The 23172-nt window shown below is 48.6% G+C and overlaps 1 protein-coding gene and 1 non-coding gene across 2 annotated transcripts in view; one reads left to right on the forward strand and one right to left on the reverse strand.

Annotated features, from left to right (window-relative positions):
* The first annotated feature begins 492 nt into the window (after positions 1 to 492).
* Positions 493 to 23172, forward strand: part of LOC148483112 (hepatic lectin-like) — a 78492-nt gene continuing 55812 nt past the window's right edge. Inside the window, exons 1-2 of the mRNA XM_088452504.1 lie at positions 493 to 531; positions 5742 to 5857. Coding sequence (XP_088308630.1) covers positions 5770 to 5857 — 88 coding nt within the window. The 5' untranslated portion in view covers positions 493 to 531; positions 5742 to 5769. The remainder of the gene's footprint in view (positions 532 to 5741; positions 5858 to 23172) is intronic.
* Positions 19976 to 20048, reverse strand: TRNAH-AUG (transfer RNA histidin (anticodon AUG)). The gene has a single exon. It is a non-coding gene; the product is annotated as a tRNA-His (tRNA).

Here is a 23172-nt window from a genome sequence, read left to right on the forward strand (position 1 = left end):
GTTGAGTCCGATGGAGGTCCTGTGCAAAATAACTGTTGCGGGGGTTGCCTCAGGAAGGAGAGGGCGTATCCGTGGGAGCCCACTTCTCTTACCCAGGCATCTGACATGGTTTGATGCCAAACTTGCACAAATTGAAGAAGTTGGCCTCACACCCTGGAAGCCCCCCAGGGAGAGTCCTGTCCCATCAGTACAATCAGCTGGAAGAGGATGAAAGGAACTGAACTGTTTTGGAATTGAAACCTTTAACTGGGCATATGCTGAGCTTCACTCATGTGATCAGATAGCTGGTCAGAGTGAGGGAACTGGTAAAACTAGCTTTTGTTGTGCGCATTTTTTCTTAGAGCGGGTTAATCCTCTTCTATTTGTAAAATAGTTTTAACAGCTCTCACAAGAGCATGTATATATAGTTTAGAGGGTGGCTCCTCTTCTCCTGAGACGGAGTCAGAGTGAGAGAGGTCTGCCTCTTCTGCCTCCCCAGATATATCGGAGTCATATAACTGTGTGGACTGGGAAGATAACACAGCACGTTTAGTAGGTAAAGGTTTATCTTTTTGCAGTATTTGCTGAAAAAACGTAGAGGTATTAGCCAAAGTCTGTACTGAGGTAGACAGTGCGTCTATCCATGTGGGAGGCAAAGGATTTGCAGGGTGTACCTGCTATGGCCATTCCATAGGTGGAGCTACCACGGGGACTGCTATGTGGTCCACAAGTTCTGCCAGCATTTGCGAAAAGGCAGCCCAGGGTGGGTCCAGAGGGAGAGACACAGGGGCTGTGTAACTATTAATACAGAGACCATCCTGAATTAGGTCCTCAAGCTATCAGAGTAGGAGGAGCAGCATAAGGCTGCTTGATATTCTTTCCTCTGCCAGACGTAGTCACAAGAATAATAGAATACACAGTATGATACAGTGCAATGACCACCTTGCAGTATGTGTAATATGGCCCAATGGGAATTGGATTGAAATACCGGCAGTGACAGACCCGACAGCCTGGTGGTAAGTATGCTAACCCTCCCCTAGGGGTGCCTAACCCTAACCACCCCCCCCTAGTGCCTAACCCTAACCTTCCCCCCCATGGGTGCCTAATCCTAACCCTCCTGGGGGGGTGCCTATCCCTAACCTTCCCCCGGGGGTTGCCTAACCCTAAGTCCCCCTGGGGGTCCCTAAAACTAACCCCCTCCCATATCCCTGGTTTAAGTATACTTACCTGGCAGAGAGGACGATCGGTCCGGCGTCCTCGACATCGGGATTAACATAGGCGTCGGTATTTTGACGCCTATGATAAGTCCCTTGCCGGGATTACGTTGTCTGTATTGAGATCGGTGGTCATGCAGCCTCCAGACTCATAACTACATCCCGGCCCAATGTAGTGCTCAACCGCAGTATATATGTCACAGTGTAGTGTGCAACCGCGCTATATAGTAGGTAAAATGAACCCCCAATACCTTAGTATGTCAGTATAGTAGAAAAAAAGGGACAAGTATAAACTGACAGTATAGAATATAGATTAGCGCTAGCACAAGTCACATACAAACGCAGGAAACAAAGCATTACATGTCTACAATGGGCACTAAAATCAGCTACACAGACCACAGTGGCTGGTAGGATATAGCGCTGTATAACCTGGCCCCTGGGTATACAGGAAGACTAGACCCAGCGTTTCCCGGAGACCTGCTTGCCTAAAATGGCTGCCGCAGAAGGTGAGGGAGGAGTTGCTCAGGTAATACCAAGACTGCAGTGGAATGGCGCTCTGAACGGGGAAGGGGTGCAGGGAGAGCACTTTATCCCCAGGCTGATGTTAACCACCGGGTCCCCTGGCCTTTACAATATGCCTCTGCGCCAGTATCGTTATGCCCCGGTGGTCTACTGGAGTAGTGGGTGAGCCAGTGTCCACATCTACGTCTCCCGTCTGTCTCCAGAGACCGGTGGCAATACTGCACTGAGACGTGTGTCCCTGCGAACTGGGTTCCACCTTACCTGTCCCCTGGATTCCGGGCTGCAGTCTGGGGTCCGGGAAGCCTGCCAGCTAGCCCCCCTCGGAGCCCTATGGGTACCTAGCACAGGCTTGGTGTCACAGCGCCGCGGAGGGTTATGGACCCTAAAGAAGAAATGTATATTTTCATATGCTGCCTGAATCAGTCACCTACAGAGTGAGCGCTTCTGCGGTTATCAGTACTGTGCATTGTCAAGTGGAGAACATACGCATCTCTGCGTAGTCCCGAAGTCAGCAGGTCTCCACTTGTGGCTAATGGGTGTAATTGGGCAGCAGCAGGGCGTTGTCACAAAGCATAATTTGTGGCCAGGTAGGATGATTTGCAGCCTAGCAGTGGTAAGCATACCAAAGATCCAACGATTTCAGGACTGGTGCAAATCTGCGCAGGTTGTGATGACGGCTGCAGGCCACAGTGACACTGACAGTTACCCGCCAATCTATCCTGCTCCAGCCCGGCTGCTGCAGGAGGTGTGACTGGATTGTCCATTGTGCGGGCGGAGCCTGCTGGAAATTGATAAAGATAAGTAAGACAAGTGGGGGACTCTGAGGCTGGCATATAAAGGGGGACTGTGAGGCCGGCATATCACGGGAGGCTCTGAGGCTGGCATATAAATGGGGACTGTGAGGCCGGCATATCACGAGAGGCTCCGAGGCTGGGATATTAAGGGGCTTTGAAGCTGGCATATGAAGGGGGCATGATGAGGCTCTGATTGGCATATATGTGATATATAGGGGCACTCTGGCATAATTATGATGTGCTGGATCCTTTTTTTATTTTATTTTTTCAGCATCATGGTTAATTTAGCCTTAAATCCAGACAAATAACCCTTCAGTCTGGTGTAACAAAATGATAGTTATTAATAGCATTTGATGTGCAAAACTGACTGCGCCAAAGAAAGCTAAAACTTATTATTTTCACAACGAGTGGGAAATGGTGTATTTTATTTGTTATGGTGAAAGCCAAGTGCAGTGCCTCAGTGTCATTACCAACCAGGGTAACTGGGAATGTCACAATAGTGCTGTTCATTGTAGTAAATATTGATTACTGATTTTCCAACCTAAAGTGAAATACTTAAACTTAAGGAGCTGAAATCCAAATTACCCGTGTTTCCCCGATAATAAGACACTGTCTTATTATTTTATTTTGTTCAAAAAAACACCATAGGGCTTATTTTCGGGGTAGGTCTTATTTTAATTAACATTGACAGCAGTGCCCCTTATGCTGCCCCCCCCCCCCCCCCTATACCCCATATTTACAGCCATAAGTGGGGTGAATATATTGTGGGTGATGGAGGAGGTGCCCCTTTAGTGCTGGCGCCCCGGCGGCAGGCACCTCCATTGTCTCCCATACTTCTGCCCCCCCCCCCCTGTAGCAGTGTCCCTTATGCAGCCTCCCTTGTACGGTAGCAGTGCCGCTTATGCAGGCCCCCACCCTGTACCAGTGTCCCTTATGCAGCCTCCCTTGTACGGTAGAAGTGCCGCTTATGCAGGCCCCCCCCTGTAGCAGTGTCCCTTATGCACCCTCCCTTGTACGGTAGCAGTGCCGCTTATGCAGGCCCCCACCCTGTAGCAGTGTCCCTTATACAGCCTCCCTTGTACGGTAGAAGTGCCGCTTATGCAGGCCCCCCCCCTGTAGCAGTGTCCCTTATGCAGCCTCCCTTGTACGGTAGCAGTGCCGCTTATGCAGGCCCCTCCCTGTACCAGTGTCCCTTATGCAGCCTCCCTTGTACGGTAGCAGTGCCGCTTATGCAGGCCCCCCCTGTAGCAGTGTCCCTTATGCAGCCTCCCTTGTACGGTAGCAGTGCCGCTTATGCAGGCCCCCCCTGTAGCAGTGTCCCTTATGCAGCCTCCCTTGTACGGTAGCAGTGCCGCTTATGCAGGCCCCCCCTGTAGCAGTGTCCCTTATGCAGCCTCCCTTGTACGGTAGCAGTGCCGCTTATGCAGGCCCCCCCTGTAGCAGTGTCCCTTATGCAGCCTCCCTTGTACGGTAGCAGTGCCGCTTATGCAGGCCCCCCCTGTAGCAGTGTCCCTTATGCAGCCTCCCTTGTACGGTAGAAGTGCCGCTTATGCAGGCCCCCCCTGTACCAGTGTCCCTTATGCAGCCTCCCTTGTACGGTAGCAGTGCCGCTTATGCAGGCCCCCCCCCTGTAGCAGTGTCCCTTATGCAGCCTCCCTTGTACGGTAGCAGTGCCGCTTATGCAGGCCCCCCCTGTAGCAGTGTCCCTTATGCAGCCTCCCTTGTACGGTAGCAGTGCCGCTTATGCAGGCCCCCCCTGTAGCAGTGTCCCTTATGCAGCCTCCCTTGTACGGTAGCAGTGCCGCTTATGCAGGCCCCCCCTGTAGCAGTGTCCCTTATGCAGCCTCCCTTGTACGGTAGCAGTGCCGCTTATGCAGGCCCCCCCTGTAGCAGTGTCCCTTATGCAGCCTCCCTTGTACGGTAGCAGTGCCGCTTATGCAGGCCCCCCCTGTAGCAGTGTCCCTTATGCAGCCTCCCTTGTACGGTAGAAGTGCCGCTTATGCAGGCCCCCCCTGTACCAGTGTCCCTTATGCAGCCTCCCTTGTACGGTAGAAGTGCCGCTTATGCAGGCCCCCCTGTAGCAGTGTCCCTTATGCAGCCTCCCTTGTAAATAGCAGTGCCGCTTATGCAGGCCCCCCCTGTAGCAGTGTCCCTTATGCAGCCTCCCTTGTACGGTAGCAGTGCCGCTTATGCAGGCCCCCCCTGTAGCAGTGTCCCTTATGCAGCCTCCCTTGTACGGTAGAAGTGCCGCTTATGCAGGCCCCCCCTGTAGCAGTGTCCCTTATGCAGCCTCCCTTGTAAATAGCAGTGCCGCTTATGCAGGCCTCCACCCTGTAGCAGTGTCCCTTATGCAGCCTCCCTTATTGCAGTGCAAGCCCCCCTATAATTGATCCCCCACCCACCAGTACAGTACGGTACTTACCTGACTCGCCGCCGTCCGGGATGTCCCTCTCACTTGCGCGCTGACTGGATCTAACATGATCCAGCAGGCGTGGCCACACAGGATCCTCAGCGCGCAGATGACGTCACCCGCGCACTGCATGACTGGGAACGCTGGCCTCTGAAGCGTTCCCAGCTCAAAATGGGATTTTGGTAGGTCTTATTTTCCGGGTAGGGCTTATTTTGGACCGGGTTACAAAAGTAAGGGTAGGGCTTATTTTCGGGGTAGAGCTTATTATCGGGGAAATACTGTAGCAGCTCAGCAGTGTCAAGTTTGTTTCATTCTATGCTAAGGGGAGATGATCTGTGTGTGAGAAAGAAGGGCTATTCTGTGCTAGGGCAGGGGGACGTTACTGATGATGGCGCAGGGTGATGGCGCTCGGGAGACGCAAGAGGATGACACTGTGGGGAGACACAGGTGGATGGTGCCAGAGAGAATTGGGGGTGGCACTGGAGGTGCAGGGGGATAGCGCTGAAGAACCACATGAGAGGGGATAGGCTGGAGACACACCAAGGCGGTGGTGCTGGAGACACACATATAGGACGGTAGTAACGCTGGTACTATTAGAAGAAAACACTGGAGCACAGTAATCTTCAGTAAGATAACAATTCTAATGAAACCATAATATGATACAAATGATACCAAATGAGCAAATATATTTATTAATATAAAATTGTTTGATATAGGAAACTCCCATTTTCTCCTGCCCCAAAACTTCTGTTACTATGTATTATCTGGTTGAACCTCTGTTGCATGAGGATGACATTGGCTTTATTATTGCTACACAAACAGGCGGCTTCCGGACCATGTGATCTCCTGCATGAATAGTGAATACCGACTCAAAACACTGCATGTCCAAGAAAGATCAAATTTTTACAGAGGTTCCCCATTGCAGAGAAATCATATAGGTAAGAAAATACTCATTCACATGCTTGCTGTGCTTATTTACTGGAGAGAGTGATTGGGGACATGGCTATCATCTCCTGGAGCTGTGGGCATGCCCCCAGCATGAAAAAATGGAGGAAGTGGCTTGCGGGCATGCCACTTCACATTAGGCCACACCCCTTGCAATTAGGCCCCACACACTTTTCCGGGCACACGCACATAGGGCCTCTTCAACATTTTTTTCCAGGGCCACTATGAACTCCCAATCCGCCCCTGGTTATCCCCCACAAAAAAGTATTTTTGCTCTATATTAAAAATATATAGTTGCATATACAATGACTCATGGGGAGATGGCACTTATACAGCGGGGGCCCATTGGCACTCGGGGTGGGCTCTTCCACTAGGACCTATTATGAGTAGTGGGGTGAGGGGTGATAATGTTTTGGATCATTTGCCACTTGGGAGGCTATTTTTACTGGGGAGTGGGAAGTGATTTTACGATGGGGGGCCATGGACAAGGGGGGGGGGGGGCGGAAAACTCCTAGGTATATCTTTAAACTAATTTCTGACCGTTTTTGTGGAAATTGTAAGTCAGTGATTCCCAACCTCAGTCCTCAAGGCACACTAACAGTCCTGGTTTTAGTGATATCCATGATTGTGCACAGATGGTTAAATCAAAATAACTGAGGTACTAATTAAGTCACTTGTGCTCAAGTATGGCTATCCCTAAAACCTGGACTGTTAGTGTGCCTTGAGGACCGTGGTTGGGAACCCCTGCTGTAAGTGGTTCAAAATAGGAATGGTATTAAGAAGGTGTGGTAGATCGCGTTTAGTTTTGACTAACATATTCTGCTGTATCCCCCACCATTTGCTTTATAAAATAACAGTAAATGGTAAGGGTGGGTTTAGAGCCCAAATTCAATGTTTTCCTTTATGGGGGGGGAAATGGAATTAGCACACTAGAAGTGGTTTTGTGAGTGTGTGGAGGAGGGTAGTCCTGGTTTTTGTTGGTCATTTTTCTCTTTTTGGATTTCTTTTTTCCATTACGTTTAATTGGATGAACTTTGCGACATCTTAGAGCTTTTTATGCAAAAAAAACCATCTCTGTTTACAGCAATGCAAGTGTAATTTAAACATTAAAATGTACAACGGTAATATTTGGGTTAAAGACAGTCACAGTATTCCCCCATATCGGCGTGACTTCATTAAGGCATAATGGGGATGATCCAAAACTGATAACTGCCAATACTCTGTCTGTAGTGACTTTTTACTTTGGCCAACATGTCGATTGCAAACTATTGAGGTTTCTGCACAGATGCACTTCACTACTGTAACTGTGGGTGAGCGCCTGTGTATTACAAAGAGGACTTATTGCTAAAACAAAAAATTTGAACTGCGTCTCCTCGTGTTACCTATTGGTGTGATCAAAGGGTGGTTTACACCATTGTAAATTCCACCAGACTCTTGTGTGTTTAATAACAGTATATAGATGTTCGATTATTGGCTTTTTAGCTAAGATCAAGAGTATTTCTGTCCTAGGAGGTTATGATCCAGACCTCCTATAATGGATAGACCAGGGCCGGATTTACCACTAGGCAACCTAGGTGCCAAGGGGCCCGTGGTCGGGCCCCCCCGAAATCCGGCCCTGGGGATCAACAGCAGTAACTCACAACAGCTAGGTCCGGATGTAGAGCTGGAAGACATCGTCGGCATCTTCTCCTATTTCTCCCTAACAAGCATTTGCCTCCAGGCGCCATCTGGAGGATTTTCAGCTACCTATCCTATACTGAGTGTAGTCCTGCCCTCTGAAGTTCCAAATTACCTTCTACTGCTCTGCCACAGTGAACTGTGACAGGGAGACAGGTGAGTGGTGCATTGTGTGCTGAGTGAGTAGAGTGATGCAGTGTGTGCTGAGTGAGTGAGTGGTGCGGTGTGTAGTGAGTGAGTGATGCGGTTTGTAGTGAGTGATGCGGTGTGTGCTGAGTGAGTGATGCGGTGTGTGCTGAGTGAGTGATGCAGTGTGTGCTGAGTGAGTGATGCAGTGTGTGCTGAGTGATGCGATGTGTAGTGAGTGAGTGATGCAGTGTGTAGTGAGAGAGTGATGCGATGTGTGCTGAGTGAGTAGAGTGATGCAGTGTGTGCTGAGTGAGTTATAGTGGTGCTGAGTGAGTAGAGTGATGCGATGTGTAGTGAGTGAGTGGTGAGTGAGTGATGCGGTGTGTGCTGAGTGAGTGATAGTGGTGTGGTGTGTGATGAGTGAGTGATGCGGTGTGTGATGAGTGAGTGAGTGATGCGGTGTGTGCTGAGTGAGTGATGCGGTGTGTGCTGAGTGAGTGAGTGGTGCAGTGTGTGGTGAGTGAGTAGAGTGATGCGATGTGTAGTGAGTGATGCGGTGTGTGCTGAGTGAGTGAGTGATGCGGTGTGTAGTGAGTGATGCGGTGTGTAGTGAGTGAGGGATGCGGTGTGAAGTGAGTGAGGGATGCGGTGTGTAGTGAGTGATGCAGTGTGTAGTGAGTGAGTGATGCAGTGTGTGCTGAGTGAGTGATGCAGTGTGTAGTGAGAGAGTGATGCGGAGTGTGCTGAGTGAGTGATGCGATGTGTGCTGAGTGAGTAGAGTGATGCAGTGTGTGCTGAGTGAGTAGAGTGATGCAGTGTGTGCTGAGTGAGTTATAGTGGTGCTGAGTGAGTAGAGTGATGCGATGTGTAGTGAGTGATGCGATGTGTAGTGAGTGGTGAGTGAGTGATGCAGTGTGTGCTGAGTGATGTGATGTGTGGTGAGTGAGTGAGTGATAGTGGTGCGGTGTGTGCTGAGTGAGTGGTGCAGTGTGTGGTGAGTGAGTAGAGTGATGCGGTGTGTGCTGAGTGAGTGAGTGATGCAGTGTAGTGAGTGATGCGGTGTGTAGTGAGTGAGTGATGCGGTGTGAAGTGAGTGAGGGATGCGGTGTGTGCTGAGTGAGTGATGCAGTGTGTGCTGAGTGAGTGATGCGGTGTGTGCTGAGTGAGTGATGCGGTGTGTGATGAGTGAGTGAGTGGTGCCGTGTGTGCTGAGTGAGTGGTGCAGTGTAGTGAGTGATGCAGTGTGTGCTGAGTGAGTGATGCAGTGTGTGCTGAGTGATGCGATGTGTAGTGAGTGAGTGATGCAGTGTGTGCTGAGTGATGCGATGTGTAGTGAGTGAGTGAGTGATGCAGTGTGTGCTGAGTGAGTAGAGTGATGCGGTGTGTGCTGAGTGAGTGATGCAGTGTGTAGTGAGAGAGTGATGCGGAGTGTGCTGAGTGAGTGATGTGATGTGTGCTGAGCGAGTAATAGTGGTGCGGTGTGTGCTGAGTGAGTAGAGTGATGCGATGTGTAGTGAGTGATGCAGTGTGTAGTGAGTGGTGTGGTGAGTGAGTGATGCAGTGTGTGCTGAGTGATGTGATGTGTGCTGAGTGAGTGATAGTGGTGCTGTGTGTGCTGAGTGAGTAGAGTGATGCGATGTGTAGTGAGTGGTGAGTGAGTGATGCAGTGTGTGCTGAGTGATGTGATGTGTGCTGAGTGAGTGATAGTGGTGCTGTGTGTGCTGAGTGAGTGATAGTGGTGCGGTGTGTGCTGAGTGAGTAGAGTGATGCGATGTGTAGTGAGTGGTGTGCTGAGTGATGTGATGTGTGCTGAGTGAGTGATAGTGGTGCTGTGTGTGCTGAGTGAGTAGAGTGATGCGATGTGTAGTGAGTGGTGAGTGAGTGATGCAGTGTGTGCTGAGTGATGTGATGTGTGCTGAGTGAGTGATAGTGGTGCTGTGTGTGCTGAGTGAGTGATAGTGGTGCGGTGTGTGCTGAGTGAGTAGAGTGATGCGATGTGTAGTGAGTGGTGTGGTGAGTGAGTGATGCAGTGTGTGCTGAGTGATGTGATGTGTGCTGAGTGAGTGATAGTGGTGCTGAGTGAGTAGAGTGATGCGATGTGTAGTGAGTGGTGAGTGAGTGATGCAGTGTGTGCTGAGTGATGTGATGTGTGCTGAGTGAGTGATAGTGGTGCTGTGTGTGCTGAGTGAGTGATAGTGGTGCGGTGTGTGCTGAGTGAGTAGAGTGATGCGATGTGTAGTGAGTGGGGTGGTGAGTGAGTGATGCAGTGTGTGCTGAGTGATGTGATGTGTGCTGAGTGAGTAGAGTGATGCGATGTGTAGTGAGTGGGGTGGTGAGTGAGTGATGTAGTGTGTGCTGAGTGAGTGATAGTGGTGCGGTGTATGCTGAGTGGGTTTTATAGTGATGTGTGCTGGTAGTGGTAATGTCAGTGATAGTGTTTGTGGTGGTGATGTTTGATCTTTTGCCTCATAAACAGGGACATTGTGGGCAATGTCTGGTAGTAGCAATAGTGTGAACATGAACACCCTTCTTGTCGCCTGGTTCCCTAGCAGCATCTTATGCACCTGAGCATTTGTATGCCCAGCACATCATGTGCTTCAACCGCTTAGACCATGGGTTTAACATGGCAGGATTCCGTATGGGAAGAGATAGATTCCCTTTCCGTAGATGTACCATGAGGTCATCTGCCAATAGAGGACCAGTTCTCATAGTCCAACAGAGTGGAGGGATTGTAGTGAAGGACCTTCAGGTGGTCCACAGTATCCAAGGGCAAAGGAGGGGTGGATGTGTGATAAAGTTAAGCACACAGAAGGCAGGGGAAGTGAAGGGAAGTGAAGGTAGCGAGGGGATAATTGGGAGGAGATTATAGTTGTGAAATCCACTCTGGAGCTAATTATTCTGCTCCTAATAATGTGCTCTATTTCTTGCTGTTTTTATCAAGTGTTCTATACTCACTACACAAGTGGTTCTCAAACTCGTTCCTCAGGACCCCACACAGTTCACGATTTCCAGGTCACCCAGCAGGTGCACAGGTGTATTCATGACACATTTTAAAAGATCCACAGGTGGAGCTAATTATCTCACTTGTGATTCTGTGAGGAGACCTGGAAAACATGCACTGTTTGGGGTCCTGAGGACCGAGTTTGAGAACCTGTGCACTACTCAGTTTGCTGGGGTCCTGTAAAAAATGTTATTGTCAGATAGGGTCTCTGAGCAAAATAGTTTGAGCACCCCTGCAATAACAGCTGCTGAGTCTATTTCTTGCATGATTTAACATAAAGTAAAGCCACTAATGGATATTAAATCTGTATATAAAACCTAGGTCATTCAGAGATAAATCAATAACCTTAAATATACCCTGTGGCCATTTTATTAGAAACATCTATTGCTTATTAATGTAAATTTCTAAACTGTCAATCATCCGGCAGCAAAAAGCATGCAGACATGGTCCAGAGGTTCAGGTGTTGTTCAGGCCAAATTCCAGAATGAGGAAGATATGTGGCTGTAATTGTGGACTTATTGCTGGTTCCAGTTTGAGTATCTCAGAAACTGGTGATCTCCTAGGATTACTAAAGGAGCACTGATTTAATGCCACAATGTACCTGTTTTTTTAACCATGCCTACTCACAGAGCCAGATTAAGGCTTGTGAGGGCCCCGGGGGAACTTGTTGCCCCTCAGTGCCTTCCTATATGCCGCACGGTGCCCCACCGCAATGTGCCTCCCCCCTATATGCCACATGGTACCTCCCTTGCCCCTGAGTACTCGCCTCCTGTGGCCGGCTCCTCTTCAATGCTTCCATATCTGTGTTCTGCATGCATAGTGTGACACTGACTCTGCATGCAGAACACAGAGCCGTGTCATTCCCCATCCGGGAACAAGTGCCGCTGGCCACCTGATCACGGTAATTGCAGGGTCACACCGACCCTGTGTGGGAGCCCCGGGGTGAACACCCCTAATGCTCCCCTGCCCCTTAATCCGGCCCTGCCTACTCGCTTGGAAACTCTGGGGAGTCCTGAGGGCTCCCAGAAGAGTGGATGGACCTCCCAGGACTTGAGGTGCGTGGGGCCAATATGCAATTCTAGGTATTCACGTAATTTTCCCATCCCCTCTTCTTAGAAACGGAATTAGTTGTATTTTGCCACAAGGGATGGGACCTGATGGCGCGAATAGTCAGCTCACCACCGGCCACTCCTGGAGAGGAGATTATCAATATAGGTAAATATAGCTCAATCTGGTTCCAAGAACATGACATTGAGTTCACTGTACTCCAGTAACTTCCACAGTGTCCTTGTCTCAATCCAATAGGGCACCTTTAGGATGTGGTGAAGCTGGAGATTCACAGCATAAATGTGCAGCCGATCAGATCTGCAACTGCCTGATGCTATCATGTCACGATGGGCCAGAATCCCTAAGCAATGAAGACCCGATGCCTTTAGTCTTCACCCGACCCACGCCGGTACTATCCCTCTTTGGACGGAAGCTCCCCCCGTGATCCCGTCCTGCACCGCAGGTGAGCGGCTGGGTCACCCAGCCTCCACACCAGCGTCCGGGCGGCACACTAGTGTGGAGCACCCGTCCAGGACCTATACCCCATTACTCAGAGCCCTGCAGCCGTACTCTCTCTCCGGGAAGACATCCCCGGGGCATCCACCTAATTTCAACACCTGTACTAGCGGGACGCTGCTCCTGTATCTGAAAATTGTTTTTTTTCCACACCGGTTACCCCAGACTGACATTTTACTCAATCAGATCAGCCAGACTTGTGTCTGACCCGCCGTGGTCATTCAAGTCATTTACTGAACACTACCTGGATTTATCCAAGACTATTCATATGGATTTGTAGTCTGATCTTTGATTAATACTGATCTTGTGACGCATGCACAGGATTATCTCATAGATCAGAATTAGGATTTCATCAGTTTTTGTACATTATTGCATCTATCAGCAAAATCATTTTGATATATTACAGTGCGCTGATATTTTATTTACATCTATATTAATAAGGGACATTGGTTTATCATTATTGTATATACCCAGTATAGACGGCTCATTTATTCATGTTGAGGGATCCTGGACCATATCACTTTATTTCTATACATATTGTATAGGGTATAGCGCTTCAGAGCTACCATATAATACTAAATTTTGAAGGAGATGGGACATCTCCATTTTCGAAGCAGCGCCCTTATACATTAGCACACTTATCTAGAGCGCAAGTCTGTTTTCTATTCCATATAAGGTTGGATGTATGTGAGAAAGCAGCAGTGGGCGTCTTTATGCTGGCTGAGCTCTGGCAGGCATTAGCATATTTTCGCAGCTTAGTTGCGTGCGAATTCGCAGTTGCAATCCGTACTGAGGACCTGATTCAGACCCGTACGCTAGGACGCGTTCGCTCGTAGCTGGCCGATTTTTTCATTCTGCACATGCGTAGGCATAGCAGTGCGGGTACACGAACCATTGCGTTCCCTCCCTGCGCATAGACAGCCCAGCAGAGTGAGTGACAGGAGAAGCCGTTTGGGTGTGGTGACAGGGGCTGGCCATTAACAACGGGGGAGTGGAGGTTCGAATGCAGAGGTGCCTGAGCGTCTTAACACCGTTTCAGAGGCGTGCATAGTTAACAGGCAGCATCATAGTACACGTCACCTGGGGTAGTTCACACTGAAGTGATCGTAGTGCTTGCGGTATGGTATAGTCAACCTCAAGCGCTTTGTTCGCTTCCGATGGTACCCGATGTACCGATGGTTACATACACTTCCTGGAGATGACGTGCACAAAGCGATCGCACGCCAAGACATAGTGGGCATGCTTATGCTTTGCAGTGTGATCGCCTGCCTTGCTGGGTGTGTGCCGGATTTGTATACGCTGGGTGCGAGTGGGTCTAAATCAGGTCCTGAATGAAGCCCTGAGTAAACATGTGTTGGACAAACTGTGGTTCTCAAGTGAGGTCACTAGGTGTCGCTGTTACTGCATTAAAATCCTAAACATATTGGTAGCTGCACAAAAACGCCTTTACCATCCGTCTGTAAGAAATGCCACTCCAATACAAAAAATTATTTTTATTGTTCTACATGATGAACAGTTTTCCAAGGTTGCAGTAACTTGCGCAATAATATATCTAAGAGATAAATCCTAACATGTATGCACTATGCATTAATTTGACTATATTATGTTTTATCTTCCTCTCTAATACCACTATTTATTGATAGTATGATCTCTGGTATGCACATAACTGCCTCATCTGCAGGGTGACCAGGGATATTCTGCAATTATAGCCACACCCACCTCGGTTGATTAGAGTAATTAGCTATATCGTACGCAGTCTCATCCAGTTGATGATACAAATAGTGCATTCTTGTCTACTTTTGTAGTCATTTCAGGGAGAGGACCACGCACGCCGTCGTGTCCTATTCAGTCTAAGGGGAGTGTCTAGCCCCACCCATGGTGCATATCTAGTAGTGCCCAGGGGACATGTCCAGCACTACCTGGTGAACCTAAAGTACTGTACGCAGCATGCCACCAGAGGGGGTTTGTGTATTGTAAGCATATGTTACTTTTACATTCCTACATCTGTATGTTAACAGAGAGGGCAGTGGCGGATCTAGCAAGTGGTTGACCCAGGTAATAATGGTAATAGATCCCAGTGGCAGAGCCCCCACCTCCAGTGTCAATAGGTCCCCACTGTATTGGTACCCCTCTCCCAATGTGCCACTTTATATAGTTGTATATTTTTTATATAATTTATATACCCCCCCGGCCAAAAATCCTTTTTGTTGGGCATAAGCTATCCCCTATGCCAAAAGTTTCCTTCCTATTACATCCCCTCCCCCTGTGCCATAGACCCCTCCCTCACCTTATTGCAGAAGGCAGGGGATACTGATCATCCGTACCCCCCCTGCTGCAGCTGATCTGTGCACTTGTAGAGATCAGCATACAAGTGTTCGGGGGGAGAACTATGTTCCCCTCCTCACACTTTTGGTATACAGCGCATGCGCCCCAAAGTGCCATTTTGCATGGCATTCTGGGGTGTGATTTCTGGAGTGATGTCTGTCGCAGACCACACTATCAGTATTGGGGTGCCACAGCAAGAGGAGGAGATCTGTTCTGCGCATGTGCATAATGGATTTCTTCCGTAACAGCAGGGGAACGAAGTGGGATGGCACGGTCTCATGGGATGCAACAGTCAGTGGCAGATTGACCATAGACATCACAGGTGGGCCGGACAGTTTTGGGGCCACTGAAAACAATTTATTTTTCAGATTTTTTTTTTTTTTTAAATATGTGACCCAACCTACTCAATGAGAGCATATTAATGGCTGAAACTGACATGATTTGTTCATGGTGGCTGATCCCTCCCCAGGGACCAGCCACCTATGGCTGTGCTTCGCAGATCAGCCCACCCCTTCCTGATCCACTACTCACCCTCCCTTGGTTGCCCGCTACTGGCGTCAGGTGCTGGAAAGTAGGGATGTGAAGTGGGCCGCACAGGCAGCGTCTCAAAGCCGTGGTCACACATATACACTGACTGCCTGTCTATCTATTCTGCGGATGCTGGGATTGGCGGATGCTGCCCCTCCCGGTCACTGCGGCAGAGGTCACCCATCACTTCCGCTCCCCTGCCTGCAGACCCTCGGAGATCATCTTCTCTTTCATCACCAGGCATGAGTTAGCCAGCAGTGGACACCAAGCAATGCCTGCCGCTGGATGAATTCTGGAGTGTGCGTGCACCTGGGGGGCTGCTGTCTGGGGCGCTGCTGGGAGTTTACCCACCTGGTTGTCTGTGAGGGCTGCAGCATCTTTCATTGGAAGTACACCAGGTTATATAGCCAGGCAGACTGGAAGTATGGTAGGGTATAGGCTGGCGGTTTATGTATTCCCCTCTCTGCCCTTACAGGACCTGGTCAAACTTTGAGGCTCTGGAGCTGGGTGCCCTCTACTCCTGGTAATCCAACTCATGTAGTGTCTGCACATCTGTGAACAAGTTGTGACTCATGTTGTTAGTGTAGCTGGGGACAGCCCCATGGGTACTCACTGCTGAAAGTGGTACCTACACTGGGGCCAGCCCCATGGGTACTCACTGCTGAAAGTGGTACCTACACTGGGGCCAGCCCAATGGGTACTCACTGCTGAAAGTGGTACCTACACTGGGGCCAGCCCAATGGGTACTCACTGCTGAAGGTGTACCTACACTGGGCTCAACACACGGGACTAACTGCTGAGAGGACAGCTACACTGCGGTTATTACTCTGGGCACTTACTACTGAGGGGACACCTATACTGGGGGCAGCCATGAGCACTCACTGCTGAGAGGGTAATTACACTAGGGTTAGGCCCCTGCACACTTAGTGCTGAAGACATGGGTGGATTGACCATACAGTAGCTTCTCCAGTAATTCCCAGTGTACGGTTTTGTGTTTTTATTTTGTATATACTGTAAATAATATTTTTACATTGCCCAGTGGTGTAACTTCCCTATGTGCAGCCATTCAAATAGGCTACATAACACAGTCTTCACTTACTGTGTACTGTGCAAATGTCTCTGCCCCCCAGCTGAAATTCTACCACTTGTCCTGCCCCCTTTGAAGAATAAGCAGCCTTGCTTCTCCTAACCATGGCTGACAGGCAGCATTGCATTAAGGGCTACATGGGCCTGGGGCTGTCAATGTACAATGGCTTATATTGAGAAGGGGAGAATCTGTGACCAGTGCTGTGTGGGTGTGGCCACCCCCTTCACTCTCAGCCCCACTGTCTCCCTAAATACATAAAAAGAGAAAAGTTGCAGAATTTTGTGAAAAAAATAGAAATACCATTTTAATAGTTAAAATTTATGGCCGACTATTTGATGCTGACATGATGATAGGCCTATTTTTATGTGGATGCCTTAGCTCTATCGGCTCCATTGTTAATCTGGCCCTGCTGACAGGAGGAGAACAAACGCCCCAAGTCCAACAGCTGGGAAACTCCCTCACACTCGGTTACCAATGAGCCTGAGGATTCACCTCTGGGGAGTAACAGAGTGAGTCCCAGCCAACAAGACCTCCCCTGCTCAACATTTAATTGACTCCTCCTCTCTCATAAATGGGGTGAGGGAAATATTACATAATCGTCCAAACACACAGTGCACATAGGAAGATCCCTTTATCACACTAACAGAAACACACATTATTAACATTGCCAGCAATCAAAATACAATTGTGATTAAACCAGCTCAGGGATACATAATTTGGCATTCTCGTACTATAGTCTGCAGAATACTAACTTTAACCAGTAGCAGGTTATAACAAAACATACCTCTATATAAGAAGTAATTACACCAAATTACTGGATAATTTTACTAATCTATAGGAAACAATTATTTAAAATACTGATGTAGACTAGAATAACTATGAGCACCTATACAGCAGGGCGGATTGGTTGTAGGCGTCACTGGTAGATGTATTAAATTTGTTTTGTTCAACATATAACAGTAATTGGGTAACAAGGGCCACTCAAGTATGGTGATCTCCCATGCTGGTCTCCACACAGTCTGTTGGACACGGGCTATGGCCAGAGTGCTGTTTCATGAGTTTATCATCCAGAAGTGATCAAGCTACAAGTCTGGGTGCTATGTATATTATAATGTACTGTATGGCATCACCTTGATGCTCAATGTACTGTATAACATTCAGTGGAGTGCTGTCTGTACATTATGGCAGTCACTGGGATGCTGTATGGTGATGATGGGATACAGCCTTTGCTGTATGGTGGTGGCTGTTTGTGCTGTATTGTCACTAGGATGCTCAATTTAATGTATGCCAGTCCCTGGAATGATCTATGTACTTTATGGTGGTAACCAAGCTAGTGGTGGTGATTGAGATGCTCTTTGTACTGTAAGATGGTTACTGGGATCACAAGCAAGACCTATAGGTAGGGGCCCAATAGCAAAATTCCAAAGTCCCCCACCCCGGGCAAATTTTGATTGTAAATGACCTAATATCTATCTACTTAGCTGACATGCAGGATTAACTCAGTTGTAATTAGCATATAGTAAGCATTATAAATGAAAAATATATATATAAAAAAAAATTATATAGGCTCCCTAATCCTAAATTAAAAAGGGTACACAACTAGACAAGTTTCAGGCGCTACCAAATTGTCAGCATAAGAAATACCTCATACAAGTCATCTAATCCTGCAATAATATAAATATATAAACATGAAGGTAATGATCTTCTGCGCCAATTCTGTCCAAATGTGATTCTATTGTTTCCTGTTTCTACGTCTTCTTCCACATGGAGTTTCCTCAATGGAATAAAAACTAAATGTGAGCAGAACCTCTTCCTCTATTGCACGAGAACACTGGGTGTGGGTATACGGTGTTCCCATTTAAAGACACTGGTGACATTTATACAGCCTAGATTGGTTGTGTTTTATTTTGTTTGACCATTATACTCATACAGCTATTGTCTTTGTTCCCTTGCTTCATACCATTGAGGAAACTCCATGTGGAAGAAGACGTAGAAACAGGAAACAATAATATCACATTTGGACAGAATCGGCGCAGAAAATCATTACCTTCATCCCTAATCCTAAATGTTTCTGAAACAACATGGTATATAAGAAGGCTATGATTCACTAATAAATCAGTTACTGAAGAGAGATAAAAGCAGAGACGACTGGGCCAGTGACAGCAGATGCCCTGCAGCAGCACTCAAAGGCCGCCTGGGCCCCATAGCAGCCCCATTCTCTGTACCTACTGTCTGAGATTTGCTGCCATATATAGGACAGGTGTGTAGGCATACAGTATACTGGATGTTGAATCTGCGTCCAGGTCTCCAGTAGGATTGTGGTAACATTCTGGCCTGGAGTTGAATCCTCCACTTGGACAAGTGTGTATCCATCTTAAGTCATGCAGTGTCATATCAGATAAATAATTAGCTTTATCCATTGTTTTTAAATTAAAAACCGCAGGTAAAATGGAGGGAGGGGTAAGGATGACAGGCCAACATTTATTCTAAAGTCCTTACCTTAAGATGTTATTCAAATTCTTTTTCTAAAAATGTTGCTGTTCAGGACCTTATTGGGAGATATAATCCAAAGTTCATATCAGTAGTCATTATCCAAAGTCACCTACATAAAAAAGGAACTACTCAGAGAGTATCCATGTAGGAGAAAATGTCACCACAAAATGGCTGCCAGTAGCTGGGCATCCTTTATATAGGGCTGTGACCTGCATTGTGACATCACAATGTATACAGGCAGCAGCTAGTGATGGCTGTAGGTTGGATCATCTCTGGGCCCAGATACCCGGCAGCAGCACTCTGGTGAGAATAGAGAAGCTGGGGCTCAGGAGATGGCGTATTACTCAGTGCAGGGAGAGGGTGCCCGTAGCAGCCGCACTCTCTGCACCTACTATAGCTACACCCTTGGCAGGGATGCTGTTTGTGCTGTATGGCAGACACAAAGCTACTCTCTGTATTGTATGGCTGTCACGTTGGCTGTTTGCTAGCACAACATATGATTGTTTTGGTGCGCCAAATTTGAATGAGGCCACTTTCAGAATTTTTCCAGGGCCACTTTAAGTTCCCAATCCGCCCCTGGCGACCGTATCAGCTAAAGCCCAGATGGCTGCAGTCCCATCTCATGCGACCGCGCCAGCTAAGTGGTTAACAAATTAACTCTTAAACTTAAGTGTCTCCAATTAAGCATTTGTCAACGATACACTCCATCAGTATATGCTTGACTCCAAGCAGGATAAGGCTCTGCTGATGTAGTTTTACTGGTAGCCTCAGCCATGGCAGTCCATTTTTACATTTGACCGCATACCACAAAACTGCCAATAATTATACCATTATTAATAATAACAGGGTCAGACAAGCAAAACACAAAAAGAAGTTGTGCCAAATAAAAAGAAAAAGGCATAAATAAGGCAAAAGAAAATGACACATGTTAAAACCCCAAATAATGAAAAAAATGTATTTACTGATAAAATTAAGTTAGGGGGGAGGGGGGAAGGTTAGTGATAGTGGGGTACTCACCTCCGTCTGAATCCTCACTGTCTGCTTTCAAGCGTTGTTATGACACCCGCTCGGCTAACGTCCGGCGGTATATCATACCGATTCCCCTAACCCTCCCCCTCAGTGCCTAAACCTAACCTTCGTCCCACGCAAACTAAACCTAACCCATCCCCCCTAGAATCTGCTTACTTTCTGAAATTGTCTTAAGATTCAATATTGTGAAAAAATGGATGAAAACAAAATCAAAATGCCGTGACCCGGATTCGGCCACAACGCAGAGTACTAACCACTATACGATCATGGCAATTTAAGCGAGCCAGGTAGGAGTCGAACCTACAATCTTCTGATCCATAGTCAGACGCGTTATCCATTGCGCCACTGGCCCAGCTGTCTTATAGTATTTGAAGTGTCTTTCCTGGTTTGAGCCTGTTTTAGAGGTTTATGGTTATTGAAGTATATACAGAATCACATTTTGGGAATTGACTGTACACTATCTGCAGGGATTTGTTAACTGAAAACATTTTAGGTACAATTGGGGTCATTCAGACCCACTCGCAAGCGGCAGTACGCTCGCAAGTGGGTCGATGTTCCCCACTGCGCATGCGCACGATGGAGGGAGCTCCATCGTGCGCATGCGCGAGACCCGGACTGCGACAGCCAAGCTGTCGCTCCGGGTCTCGCACCAAAGGGGGCGTGCTGTCGATGGTGACTGACAGCACGCCCCCTTTGGTGGGCATGCCGGGGGCGTGCCTGCCAGACGGAGGCGTTCCCATGGGAACGCCTACCGTCTGAAGCCGGCCCCACTGACATCATTAGTGATGTCAGTGGGAGTGATTTTGGCTCTGATAGAGCCAAAATCACTCCAGGGCTTGTGGCAGGGAGACCCTACCGCAGGGTCTCCGTCGCAAGTCCGATGGTCAAGACCATCACGACCATCTTTTTGGACGCTCGTATATGCTGTGGGTGGTGACCCACAGCTATACGAGCGTCCAGGAGGACGCTCCATTTTAATGGAGGAGGGCCCTGATTCAGAGCGAGCGCTCTGGTCAGAGCGTCCGGCTCTGAATCAGGCCCAATGTTCCTAAGTTATATACTGACTATGGATAATAAAATTGCATTCAGTATAGCTATTTAAAGTCCATGGGAGGTATAAAGGTAATCATAGACTTGAAACCGGATTCCAAATATGATAAGATGTACAGTAGGCTTGTATCCTTTTGGAACTGCTACCTCATAATTCAAGATTCTGCAAAAAACTATATCCAATTCCTGATGCTATTAACCCACAAGGAACCGACATTTGCATCTAGTTCTCCAAACTTTACTTTTAGAAGCAAGGAGTCAAAGTTTTATTAAAACATAGGAAGGTTATTTTTTTTTAAATAAAATGATTTGTAGAACAATAGAAGACAGTGTGACCCAATGGAGGAAGACAAATGAACACAAGTACTTTTCTACAGAAAGAATGCTAGATCCATGGAAAGGTATCCCGCCAGCTGTACTGGGGACTTGTGCAGGAAAAGAATGCAGCATATAAGAATTGTAGGGTTGGGTATGGGTCAGAATCCTGAAGCCGGCTTCCTGACAGGGTTACAATCCCGACAAAATTAGGTAAGTATACTTGGTATACAATCGGGAAGCCTGCTTCCTGACAGGGTTACAATCCCGACAAAATGAGGTAAGTATACTTGGTATACATTCGGGAAGACCTGAAGACTGTCATATCCCAGCGAGGGATGAAATGCCGGGCGTCTAGATGTAGACGCCTGACATTTTCCCGACGCCGTGAAACAGGCGCCCGGCATCCCGATCGAAGGGATGCCGGGCGCCGTGAGCGAACAGCCGTGGGGGGGAGGTTTAGGGCACCCCCCCGGGAGGGTTAGGCTAGGGGGAGGGTGGGTTAGGGTTAGGCACCCACGGGGGGGGACATAGGGTTAGGCACCCCCCTGGGGGATTTAGGTTTAGGCAGCAGGGACGGGGGGGTTAGGGTTAGGCACTTGGGGGGGGAGGTTAGGGTTAGGCACCCCTAAGGAGGGTTAGGGGGTTAGGTTAGTAGATACTTACCTTAGGACGATCGGGATTTCCAGCGCTGTCGGGCTTTCGCTGCTGGGAACTCTGCATCTATTGGCCAGGCGCTGCCGGGAATTGAACCATGCGGCCGGCGGTATTTCATACCGATTCCGTATACTCTCCTTCCCGGGATGCAGCCAGGAAGCCGATGGTCGAAATGCCGACTGCCGGCTTCCCAACTGTGTAATCGCGACAGGTGTCTAATGACAGGTGTCTAAATCTCGACGCCTGTCATTATACCTACGCCGGGAGCCCCGATGTCCGGCAGATCGAATGAAGGTTTGCTTGGTGCGGACAGCCGCTGGGGGGAGAGAGGGTTAGGTTAGGGGCTCCCGGGGGGGAGTTAGGGCTAGACACCCACCCGGGAGGGTTAGGCTAGGGAAAGGGGGGTTAGGGTTAGGCACCCCCGGGGAGAGGTTAGGGATCCCCCCGGGAGGGTTAGGTTTAGACTGCGGGGAAGGGGTGATTAGGTTTAGGCACTAGGGGTGGAGGTAGGGTTAGGCACCCCTAAAGGAGGGTTGGGGGGGGAAAGGTTAGTGATAGCGGGGTACTCCCCTCCATCGGAATTCTCACTGTCTGCTTTCCAGCGTCATTATGACAAACCCGCTGGGCTAACGTCCGGCGGTATTTCATACAGATTCCCCTTCCCCTAACCCTCCCCCTCAGTGCCTAAACCTAACCTTCGTCCCACGCAACCTAACCCCCCCCCTAGAATCTGCTTACTTTCTGAAATTGTCTTAAGATTCAATATTGTAAAAAAATGGATGATTGAGAAACAAAATCAAAATGCCGTGACCCGGGGTTGCTGCGGCCACAACGCAGAGTACTAACCACTATATGATCACGGCAACTTAAGCAAGCCAGGTAGGAGTCAAACCTACAATCTTCTGATCCGTAGTCAGACGCGTTATCCATTGCGCCACTGGCCCAACTGTCTTATTGAAGTGTCTTTCTTGGTTTCAGCCTGTTTTAGAGTTTTATGGTTATAAAAGTATATACAGGATCACATTTTGGGAATTGACTGTACACTTTCTGCAGGGTTTGTTATCTGAAAACATTTTAGGTACAAAGGGGGTAATTCGGACCCGCTCGTGAGCGCAGGACGCTCGCAAGCGGGTCGATGTTGCCCCACTGCGCATGCGCACAACGGAGGGAGCTCCGTCGTGCGCATGCGCGAGACCCGGATAGCGACGGGCTCTCCGTCGCTCCGGGTCTCGCACCAAAGGGGGCGTGCTGTCGATGTTAATTGACAGCACGCCCCCTTTGGTGGGCGTGGCTGCCAGACGGAGGCGTTCCCATGGGAACGCCTACCGTCTGAAGCCGGCCCCACTGACATCACTAGTGATGTCAGTGGGAGTGATTTTGGCTCTGATAGAGCCAAAATCACTCCAGGGCTTGCGGCAGTGAGACCCTACCGCAGGGTCTCCGTCGCAAGCCCG

The sequence above is a fragment of the Taudactylus pleione genome, unplaced genomic scaffold, assembly GCF_031769625.1.
Source record: "Taudactylus pleione unplaced genomic scaffold, aTauple2 ptg000551l, whole genome shotgun sequence".
Lineage (NCBI taxonomy): Eukaryota > Metazoa > Chordata > Amphibia > Anura > Myobatrachidae > Taudactylus > Taudactylus pleione.